At 46.9% G+C, this 10,788-nt stretch overlaps 2 protein-coding genes across 3 annotated transcripts in view; one reads left to right on the top strand and one right to left on the bottom strand.

The window, feature by feature from the left end:
- The window catches only part of LOC107657340 (protein inscuteable homolog), a 147,374-nt gene that overhangs the window by 105,757 nt on the left and 30,829 nt on the right, over positions 1–10,788 (bottom strand). The window lies entirely within an intron of this gene.
- Positions 1,857–8,503, top strand: LOC107657336 (uncharacterized). The gene is made up of 5 exons (XM_016445378.1): positions 1,857–2,059; positions 3,255–5,683; positions 5,772–5,960; positions 6,141–6,860; positions 7,722–8,503. The coding sequence occupies exons 1-5, from the start codon at positions 1,857–1,859 to the stop codon at positions 8,501–8,503; spliced, it is 4,323 nt and encodes a 1,440-aa protein (XP_016300864.1).

The following is a 10,788-nucleotide window of genomic DNA, read 5'->3' as shown; positions in this document are numbered from 1 at the left end:
ACAATTAGCATACAGTTTGGATTGGCGGTATGGTTCCGTTCTGGGCAAGAACTCCCTGCGCATCCATGCAGCCTAGCATGGATGAGAGCAGGGAGAGCAGCAATACCCCCCAAAACAAAACCATATGCTGATATCCCCGAACACAAACTGATAGCAAATCTCAAAGCCTTAAGCAACAAGCATGTTGCCCTTAACCAATGACCAATCAAATATGTTGCCAAAACCCGCATAACCTGTAGCAACAATTCTGTAGCCTTTAACAGTTGACCAATGAATATGTTGTTAACACCTTAAAAGCTTAAGCAGCATTCTCAATAACACCAGCTAGACTTAAGAAAAACATGTTTCAATTCAACTACAGCTTTCAGAACAAGCATGTTCCGAATAACGACCTGATTGCTCTGGAACAAGCATGTTCCCAAGGTGGGCTGTTGCGTCGTTAACGCGCTTCCGTCACTTCCCGGAATCGGATGAGAGTACTGGAGACGCTGATTTGTTTGGAGAATGCTTCTGTTTTGACTGTACGAGTGTTACTGCCGTGTCGTGTATTACCGTTCATATAAACTGGGTATAGACGCTGGAGAAGCTGTGAGAACCTGACATAGTTGCTGGATTGCCATTTTTCTGCATTGGTCTTTGCCGGAAAAGCTACGGCTTTGTTGGCTCTTGATAAAACATTAATCCCCTTGACGATCGGTTTGGTGACGGCCTGTAACTGCATTTCAGTCGGGGTGCTCCGCAGTTGTTTACGGCTGCAGTGCTTTCCTGTTTCCAAATTTCACTTTTTTTGTTAATTTTCCTCCTTTGGCTGTTCATATTGTTTTGTTTGCTTTTTTTGTTGTATTATATTTTGGTTTCTGAAGTTTGAACTTTGTTTTCAATTCTAATTATATTTTTGTGATTTTTCTTTCTAGCTTGTTTCTACTTGCTCTCTCCAGTTGCATAAGATTTGTTTTGTGATTTATATAATTAGTTTATATAGTTTGTATTTTTGTTTCTCTTTATTGATTTCTTTTATATACTTCTATATATATATATTATTTGTGATTTCATTAATTGCAAAATTTGGTTTTTGTTTGTTTTGACTGGTTGATTGAGCTCATAAACCAACTTGGCTCCCAAAGTGACTGTTTAGTTGATGTGTATTTTCTGTGTCTTGGCAGGGCCTGAGCACCAGGGGCAGAGGACTGACTTTCTTTTAGGTGGTGGTATCTTCCTCACAGTGTGCAGTGACCACCTCACCGTGTGTTGTGACTTGTCTTAGTATTTGTCTCTCTGTGTGTGTGTGTGTGTGTGTACACAGTGAAGTGCAGTGATTCACCTACAGGTGGTGTGGTCTGATTATCCGCCTCTATTGGTAAGCTCTGGTCCCTGGCCCTCGACTTGTTTTAAAACTTGGTGGTCCATTGGGCTGGAAGTGTTTCAGTATTTTAACATTGTTTTTATTCAAGATTTGCCAATAAAGAGTTCATTTTTGTATTGTTACTCATGTCTCTGACTCTAATTGGTGATACGAATCTGTGTATGCCTCTGTAGGAGGTTTATTCTAATTCTTTGGGTGAAATTCCCATAGTGGCGTAGTCGGAGTGAGACTGATATCTTGTCCAATTCCCATTGTACTTAAAACAAAAATTCCTCTTTTGCACTCGTTCCCCATGCCACATTGTGGCGCAGTCGGCAGGATCACCATTATTTTGCGTCAGAGACATTGTTTTTTTTTGTGTATTCTGGGTTTGTGTTTGTTTTGGAAACAGGGCAGCAGTGCATTGTGCCTGAGTTGTTCCATTTGGTGACTTCCTCCCTCCTGTGGTAAGTGTTTTTTTCTTTAAAAGGAAAAAGGGGGGTAAATTACAGAGATGGAGGATGAGTTACAAGAATTGAGGGATTTGGTAGCCCAGTTGAGAGCTGACAATGCACGGTTGCAGCAGGCGCAGGCACCCGTTGGGTTGCCTGGTCCTGATGCCGCCTTGCCTTGTACCTCCATTGTTCCGCCTGTTACACCTCAACCATCTGGTGCCGTTGCACCCGAACGATTTGTTTTTGTGCCGCGAGATCGACGGTGCCCAAAGTTTAATGGCAAGTAGGGTTTGAGTATTGATGAAAGGGTTGAGGAGGCACAGGCATGCATGAAGGTACGTTATATGTCAAATGCAGATCAAGCTTTCTTCCTATTTGACCATTTGGAGGGAGAGGCCCGAGAAGAGATCCGGTATCGTCCTGATCTAGAACGCGGAGACCCTGATAAAATTATTAGGGCATTGCGTGATCTTTACGGCTGTTCTCAGTCTTACGTAGCGTTACAAGAGGCCTTCTTTTCTAGAAAGCAACAAGAGGGTGAGACTCTGTTAGAATTTTCTCTTGCGCTCATGGGCCTGTTGGAAAGGGTTAAGAGCCGGGCGCCATATGCTATCCGTAATGCAGAAACTTTGTTGCGGGACCAATTTGTCGAGCACGTCGCTGATAGTGCCCTGAGGCGAGAGTTGAAGCAGTTGGTTCGTCGCCAGCCTACTGCTACCTTATTAGAGGTTCGCGGCGAAGCAATTAGGTGGGAACAAAAAGGGATGCCTGGAGGGGCGAGAGGGCGTAGTCAGTCAGTCCCACTAGCATATGGCATTCAATATGGGGTACGCGGTGGGACACCGGTCGAAATTGCTAGGTCGTCACAGCAGTCAGAGTTGGGTGAAATGAGAGAAATGTTGCGACAGCAACAACGGCAGTTGAATCAGCTCACGCAAACTTTCGCCCATTTCCAAACTTCAGATGTACGTAGTCATTCCCCTCGTTCTGGTCAGATTATATGTAGACGGTGTCAACGACCGGGCCATTTTGCTCGTGAGTGTGACGGGGAACGAAGTTTCCCACACCCTCCCCAGCCTGTGGCTGGTCCCTCTACAGCTGAGAATGGATGGCTACGTCCCCCCCGACTGTCGGAAAACTAGTTCCCACCAGGTCACGGAGTCACAGCCTGGGTGGGGAAGGAATTGACTCAAGTAAGATAGGCACACACAGCTCAGTTCCTAATTTGATCTCCTCTTGTCCACATGTGATTGCCCTTATGGGGGTGTTTCAGTGCCCTGTTTGGTGGATACAGGTTCGATGGTGTCGACAATTACCGAAAGCTGTTTTCGACAACATTTTGAACCATGGGGTCAGGATCGCCTTCAAAACTGTCAGTGGTTACAAGTTCGAGCTGCTAATGGGCTTACCATTCCATATGTTGGATATTTGGAGTTAGATGTGGAACTTTGTGGCAGGTTGGTCATTGGGTGTGGTGTCCTGGTGGTTCGGGATCCTCCTGACGGTGTGAGTTTGGAGGTCCCTGGGGTGCTGGGGATGAACATCCTTGGCCGGTGTTATCAGGGGCTTTTTGGGCAGCATGGCAGCGCTTTCTTTGACTTACCTGTGATCACACAATTACCCGGTGTGTCAAGTGCATTGCAATGTTGTCGTCAAGTAAATGCTATGAAGCTCTCTGATCATGGGTGTGTGCGGGTGCGCGGACGTAGGGTTTGTCGCATCCCAGGTGGCACAATGAAGCTGGTGGCCACAACCTGTTCTGCCCAGTATTTTGGCAGTACTGTTTTGTTTGAGCCCCCTGAGTCAGGCCTCCCAGCTGGGCTTCTGGCATCACCTGCTTTGGTGAGGGTAAATCGAGGGACCGTTTACATGCCTGTAGTGAATGTTGGCACAGTGGAAGTAATGCTTCGACCTACAACGGTGGTGGGTAATTTGAGGGAGGTCTATATAGTCAGTTTGCCCGCGGGGGTCAGGGAAGAAAAGCCAGTAGTTGCCACAGTCCAGTCCCATAGTGTGGTGGGGGGTTCTACCTTGTCCCAACAGATTGAGTCCCTTGATTTATCAGTTTTGTCCCGTTCAGAGCAGGGTCAGGTTAGAGCCCTGCTGCAGAAATATCAGACAGTTTTTTCAGGCCATGAGAGTGATCTAGGTTGCACTCGCCTAATTTCCCATGACATACCTTTATTGGATAATGTCCCGGTGCGTCAACGATATCGACGGATTCCTCCTTCTGAATATGAGGTGGTAAAAACTCATATCAATCAGTTGTTGGAGGCTGGAATAGTTCGAGAGAGTTGTAGCCCTTACGCATCCCCGATAGTGTTGGTCAAAAAGAAGGATGGTAGTCTGCGAATGTACGTAGACTATCGTCACCTGAATGCCAAGACTAGGAGGGATGCATTTCCCCTGCCTCGTATTGAGGAGTCTTTGGACTCACTAGCTGGGGCTCGCTGGTTCTCTACATTGGATTTGGCCAGTGGCTACTTGCAGGTTCCTGTTTCTGAGCAAGGTAAGCCGAAGACTGCGTTCTGTACACCGTTCGGATTATTTGAATGGAACCGTATGCCTTTTGGCCTTTGTAATGCTCCAGGTACGTTTCAGAGGTTAATGGAGCGATTATTCGGTGACCAGCGGTGTCAGTCCCTGATTCTATATCTTGACGATGTTGTGGTGTTTTCCTCTTCCATAGTTCAGCATTTGGAGAGATTGGACATGGTCTTGGGTCGTCTGGAGAAGGAAGGACTCAAGGCAAAGCTGGGGAAATGTGTTTTCTTCAGACCCGAAGTGAAGTACTTGGGGCATGTTATATCTGCGCAAGGGGTAGCAACTGATCCAGGTAAAATCGAGGCTTTTGCACAATGGCGTTGCCCTGAGACTGTGTCTGAGTTACGAGCATTCCTTGGTTTTGTAAGTTATTATAGGCGTTTTGTGGAGGGGTTTGCCAAATTGGCAGCACCTCTGCATAGGCTGGTTGCTGAAGTGATGGGAGGTAAGTCAAGTAAGTCAGGCAAAGGAAGAGGGCAGAGTTTGACCCATGCGTGGACCGAGCAGTGTCAGACAACCTTTGAGGCCCTAAGAGGGAAGTTAACATCTGCCCCAGTACTGGCTTATGCAGATTTTTCCAAAACCTTCATCCTTGAGGTAGACGCTAGCCATGGGGGTCTGGGGGCAGTCCTCTCCCAAGAATTTGAAGGGAAGATTCGACCTATAGCGTATGCCAGTCGTAGCCTAAGGCCCACGGAGCGTAATATGACTAATTACAGCTCGATGAAACTAGAGTTTCTTGCGCTCAAATGGGCCATGGTTGAAAAGTTCAGGGAGTACCTTCTGGGGCACAAATGTATTGTGTTCACTGATAATAATCCCCTGAGTCATTTAGCCACGGCAAAGCTCGGAGCCACCGAACAACGTTGGGCCGCAGAGTTGGCTGCATTTGATTTTGAGGTAAGATATAGGTCAGGAAGGAGTAACGGTAATGCAGACGCTCTCTCTCGCCAGAACCCAGTCTTCCAGGGAGAAGTTAAGGAGTTAGCTGCTAGTGTCGCAATTCCGGAGTCGTTGCAGCAGGCCATTGGCACAGGATGTGGTGTTCAGGCAGATGTGAGGGCGGTGAGTGCGTTGCCGGGTTATTCTGCCTCCAATATGCGTTCTATGCAGGAGGCTGATCCCGTTATTGGACCGGTAATACAATTTTGGGAACAGGGCCAGCGTCCAGGGTCGGAGGAGCGGAAGCAGTTGAATAAACCAGTTTTGACTCTCCTTCAGCAATGGGACAGATTAAAAGCAAGGGAAGGAGTTTTGCATCGGAAGATATTCCGTCCTGACGGAGGGGAAGAGTGTTATCAGTTAGTGTTACCCTCAACGATATCGACGGATTCCTCCTTCTGAATATGAGGTGGTAAAAACTCATATCAATCAGTTGTTGGAGGCTGGAATAGTTCGAGAGAGTTGTAGCCCTTACGCATCCCCGATAGTGTTGGTCAAAAAGAAGGATGGTAGTCTGCGAATGTGCGTAGACTATCGTCACCTGAATGCCAAGACTAGGAGGGATGCATTTCCCCTGCCTCGTATTGAGGAGTCTTTGGACTCACTAGCTGGGGCTCGCTGGTTCTCTACATTGGATTTGGCCAGTGGCTACTTGCAGGTTCCTGTTTCTGAGCAAGGTAAGCCGAAGACTGCGTTCTGTACACCGTTCGGATTATTTGAATGGAACCGTATGCCTTTTGGCCTTTGTAATGCTCCAGGTACGTTTCAGAGGTTAATGAAGCGATTATTCGGTGACCAGCGGTGTCAGTCCCTCCTTCTATATCTTGACGATGTTGTGGTGTTTTCCTCTTCCATAGTTCAGCATTTGGAGAGATTGGACATGGTCTTGGGTCGTCTGGAGAAGGAAGGACTCAAGGCAAAGCTGGGGAAATGTGTTTTCTTCAGACCCGAAGTGAAGTACTTGGGGCATGTTATATCTGCGCAAGGGGTAGCAACTGATCCAGGTAAAATCGAGGCTTTTGCACAATGGCGTTGCCCTGAGACTGTGTCTGAGTTACGAGCATTCCTTGGTTTTGTAAGTTATTATAGGCGTTTTGTGGAGGGGTTTGCCAAATTGGCAGCACCTCTGCATAGGCTGGTTGCTGAAGTGATGGGAGGTAAGTCAAGTAAGTCAGGCAAAGGAAGAGGGCAGAGTTTGACCCATGCGTGGACCGAGCAGTGTCAGACAACCTTTGAGGCCCTAAGAGGGAAGTTAACATCTGCCCCAGTACTGGCTTATGCAGATTTTTCCAAAACCTTCATCCTTGAGGTAGACGCTAGCCATGGGGGTCTGGGGGCAGTCCTCTCCCAAGAATTTGAAGGGAAGATTCGACCTATAGCGTATGCCAGTCGTAGCCTAAGGCCCACGGAGCGTAATATGACTAATTACAGCTCGATGAAACTAGAGTTTCTTGCGCTCAAATGGGCCATGGTTGAAAAGTTCAGGGAGTACCTTCTGGGGCACAAATGTATTGTGTTCACTGATAATAATCCCCTGAGTCATTTAGCCACGGCAAAGCTCGGAGCCACCGAACAACGTTGGGCCACAGAGTTGGCTGCATTTGATTTTGATGTAAGATATAGGTCAGGAAGGAGTAACGGTAATGCAGACGCTCTCTCTCGCCAGAACCCAGTCTTCCAGGGAGAAGTTAAGGAGTTAGCTGCTAGTGTCGCAATTCCGGATGCGTTGCAGCAGGCCATTGGCACAGGATGTGGTGTTCAGGCAGATGTGAGGGCGGTGAGTGCGTTGCCGGGTTATTCTGCCTCCAATATGCGTTCTATGCAGGAGGCTGATCCCGTTATTGGACCGGTAATACAATTTTGGGAACAGGGCCAGCGTCCAGGGTCGGAGGAGCGGAAGCAGTTGAATAAACCAGTTTTGACTCTCCTTCAGCAATGGGACAGATTAAAAGCAAGGGAAGGAGTTTTGCATCGGAAGATATTCCGTCCTGACGGAGGGGAAGAGTGTTATCAGTTAGTGTTACCCGATGTTTTGAGGGAAGAGGTTTTGATGCAGCTGCACCAACAACATGGGCATCAAGGGGTCGAGCGCACCAGCGAGTTGATTCGGCAGCGGTGCTATTGGCCAAAAATGCTGGCCGATATTACCCATTGGTGTCAGGAATGTGAACGCTGCCAGCTTGCCAAAGATAATCGTCCAGTAGTACGTGCTTTTATGGGCGATTTACTAGCGTCGAAGCCTAATGAAGTCCTCGCCATTGACTTCACGGTACTTGAACCTTCATATTCTGGACAGGAAAACATATTAATGATGACTGATGTGTTTAGTAAATTTACTATGGCAGTGCCCACGCACGACCAAAGAGCCGAGACCATGGCCCAAGTTTTGGTTGAAGAGTGGTTTTATAAGTTTGGGGTCCCGGGCCGTATTCATTCAGACCAGGGCCATAACTTTGAATCTGCTCTTATTCTGCAGCTTTGTGAGCTTTATCAGGTAAGGAAGTCTCGTACCACCCCCTACCATCCGGCCGGTAATGGGCAATGTGAGCGATTTAATCGCACTTTGCATAACTTGTTGCGAACCTTGCCGGGCTCAAGGAAGAGGGACTGGGTGTCTTGTTTGTCACAGGTGATATTTTGTTATAACACCACTCCTCATCAAGTGACTGGAGAGTCCCCATATTACTTAATGTTCGGTCAAGAACCCCAGTTGCCGATAGACTTTTTGCTTGGTAGGGTGCCTGAACCGGCCACCGGAAGCATACACAGCTGGGTCGTGGAACATCGTAGGCGATTGCAGGTTGCCTTTGAGGGGGCACGTGAGCGGCTGAAGGCGGCAGCAGCCCGTCGGAAGAGGCAGCATGACCAATATGTTCGAGATCTACCCTTATCTGAGGGTCAGTTAGTCTACTTAAGAGATCATGTAGTGCAGGGTCGCCACAAGATCCAGGACTTGTGGAGTTCGGTGATCTATCAGGTGGTCCACTCCCCCGAAGAGGGAGGTGTGATGTATACCATTGCGCCGATTACAGATCTGGGTAAGGTACGGAGAGTGCATCGTTCTCTGTTGAAGGCTTGTGTCCAGAAGGAGGTATTGCCTGTTGATCAGTCTGCGGGTGTTGTAGAGAATCAGGAGGACCCCCAGGAGTATGAAGAGGCAGACGATGTCGATTTGGTGGTATTGGTGCCAGAGACTCCTTGGGCTATTCAGGGAATGTGATCTCGGGATGCTGGGCGCTCAGTACAGCCTGAGGTTCAAGTATTGTTGCCAGCGGTTCTTCCTCCTGTGGGTGCAGTTTCGATGGAACCAGAAGAACGGGGTGTAGAACTTCTGGTGAGGGAAAGTGAAGTACCTCCCGGTTCCCATAATGAGAGGGTGGTTACCCCTTGACGGTCGGGCCGAGCTGGGGCAGGTCAGCATTCGAATTTACATCGTCTTCCCCGGGCTGTAGGAGAGGTAAGGAATGGAGCTACTGGTAATTCCGAGATTGTGTCCAACACCATTTCAGCTTTGTTTAGGCCTTGGAGTTAAGGAATTGGAGGGATGTTTTTGTAATTGATCTTTAGTCCATCGTCGGGGCGCCGATGCAAACCGAATGAAAATAAGTGTAAAGAGGCATGGCTAACAATTCTGACTGAAAAATGTAAACATTTGGGCTATGTGGTGAGTGAACACATTCTAGACAGGAAATGCTTGTGCTTTTAGGAATTTACCACTGATAGTTTCTCACAAGCAGATTGTGGCAGGAGGGGCAATTTTTCTTGCGTCATTGTTGTCCGCTGCCTTAGCAAATTACTGGCGCCCCATGGCTATAAAAACGGGAACATATGTGCTAACTGAAATGCGTCACTTGGTGGGCTGCTGCGTCGTTAACGTGCTTCCGTCACTTCCCGGAATCGGATGAGAGTACTGGAGACGCCGATTTGTTTGGAGCGTGCTTCTGTTTTGACTCTACGAGTGTTACTGCCGTGTCGTGTATTACCGTTCATACAAACTGGGTATAGACGCTGGAGAAGCTGTGAGAACCTGACATAGTTGCTGGATTGCCGTTTTTCTGCATTGGTCTTTGCCGGAAAAGCTACGGTTTTGTTGGCTCTTGATAAAACATTAATCCCCTTGACGATCGGTTCGGTGACGGCCTGTAACTGCATTTCAGTTGGGGCGCTCCGCAGTTGTTTACGGCTGCAGTGCTGTCCTGTTTCCAAAGTTCTATTATTTGTGATTTCATTAATTGCAAAATTTGGTTTTTGTTTGTTTTGACTGGTTTTGAGCTCGTAAACCAACTTGACTCCCAAAGTGACTGTTTAGTTGATGTGTATTTTCTGTGTCTTGGCAAGTGTGTGTGTGTGTGTGTGTGTGTGTGTGTGTGTGTGTGTGTGTGTGTGTGTACACAGTGAAGTGCAGTGATTCACCTACAGTTGGTGTGGTCTGATTATCCGCCTCTGTTGGTAAGCTCTGGTCCCTGGCCCTCGACTTGTTTTAAAACTTGGTGGTCCATTGGGGTGGAAGTGTTTCAGTATTTTAACATTGTTTTTATTCAAGATTTGCCAATAAAGAGTTCATTTTTGTATTGTTACTCATGTCTCTGACTCTAATTGGTGATACGAATCTGTGTATGCCTCTGTAGGAGGTTTATTCTAATTCTTTGGGTGAAATTCCCATAGTGGCGTAGTCGGAGTGAGACTGATATCTTGTCCAATTCCCATTGTATTTAAAACAAACATTTCTCTTTTGCACTCGTTCCCCATGCCACACCAACAATACAGCTATAACTTAAGAACAAGCATGTTCCCAATAACTTGCCAATACCTTAAAAGCTTAAGCAGTATTCTCAATAACACCAGCTAGACTTAAGAAAAACATGTTCCAATTCAACTACAGCTTTTAGAACAAGCATGTTCCGAATAACGACCGGATTGCTATGGAACAAGCATGTTCCCAACAATACAGCTATAACTTTAGAACAAGCATGTTCCCAATAAAGACCAGGTATCTTAAGAACAAGCATATCTCCAATACGACTAGATAGCTTAAGAACAAGCATGTTCCCAATATGACTACAGCTTTTAGAACAAGCATGTTCCAATAACAACCAGATAGCTCTGGGACAAACGTGTTCCCAACAATACAGCTATAACTTAAGAACAAGCATGTTCCAATAACAACCAGATAGCTCTGGGACAAACGTGTTCCCAACAATACAGCTATAACTTAAGAACAAGCATGTTCCAATAACAACCAGATAGCTCTGGGACAAACGTGTTCCCAACAATACAGCTATAACTTAAGAACAAGCATGTTCCAATAACAACCAGATAGCTCTGGGACAAACGTGTTCCCAACAATACAGCTATAACTTAAGAACAAGCATGTTCCAATAACAACCAGATAGCTCTGGGACAAAAGTGTTCCCAACAATACAGCTGTAACTTAAGAACAAGCATGTTCACAATAACGAGCTGATAGGTCTGGGACAAACGTGTTCCCAACAATACAGCTATAAC

This window comes from Sinocyclocheilus anshuiensis, unplaced genomic scaffold, assembly GCF_001515605.1.
Source record: "Sinocyclocheilus anshuiensis isolate Anshui unplaced genomic scaffold, SAMN03320099.WGS_v1.1 scaffold191, whole genome shotgun sequence".
Taxonomy (NCBI): domain Eukaryota; kingdom Metazoa; phylum Chordata; class Actinopteri; order Cypriniformes; family Cyprinidae; genus Sinocyclocheilus; species Sinocyclocheilus anshuiensis.
This window is presented reverse-complemented; position numbering and strand designations above follow the sequence as displayed.

Excerpts from the sequence above, each read along its gene's own strand:
- LOC107657336 (XM_016445378.1), top strand. The coding sequence starts at position 1,857 with ATGGAGGATGAGTTACAAGAATTGAGGGATTTGGTAGCCCAGTTGAGA. Across the intron at positions 5,684-5,771 it reads ATCGACGGATTCCTCCTTCT|TGTTGGTCAAAAAGAAGGAT; the intron begins GAATATGAGGTG and ends CATCCCCGATAG. Across the intron at positions 6,861-7,721 it reads GCTCGGAGCCACCGAACAAC|ACCAGGGCCATAACTTTGAA; the intron begins GTTGGGCCACAG and ends GTATTCATTCAG.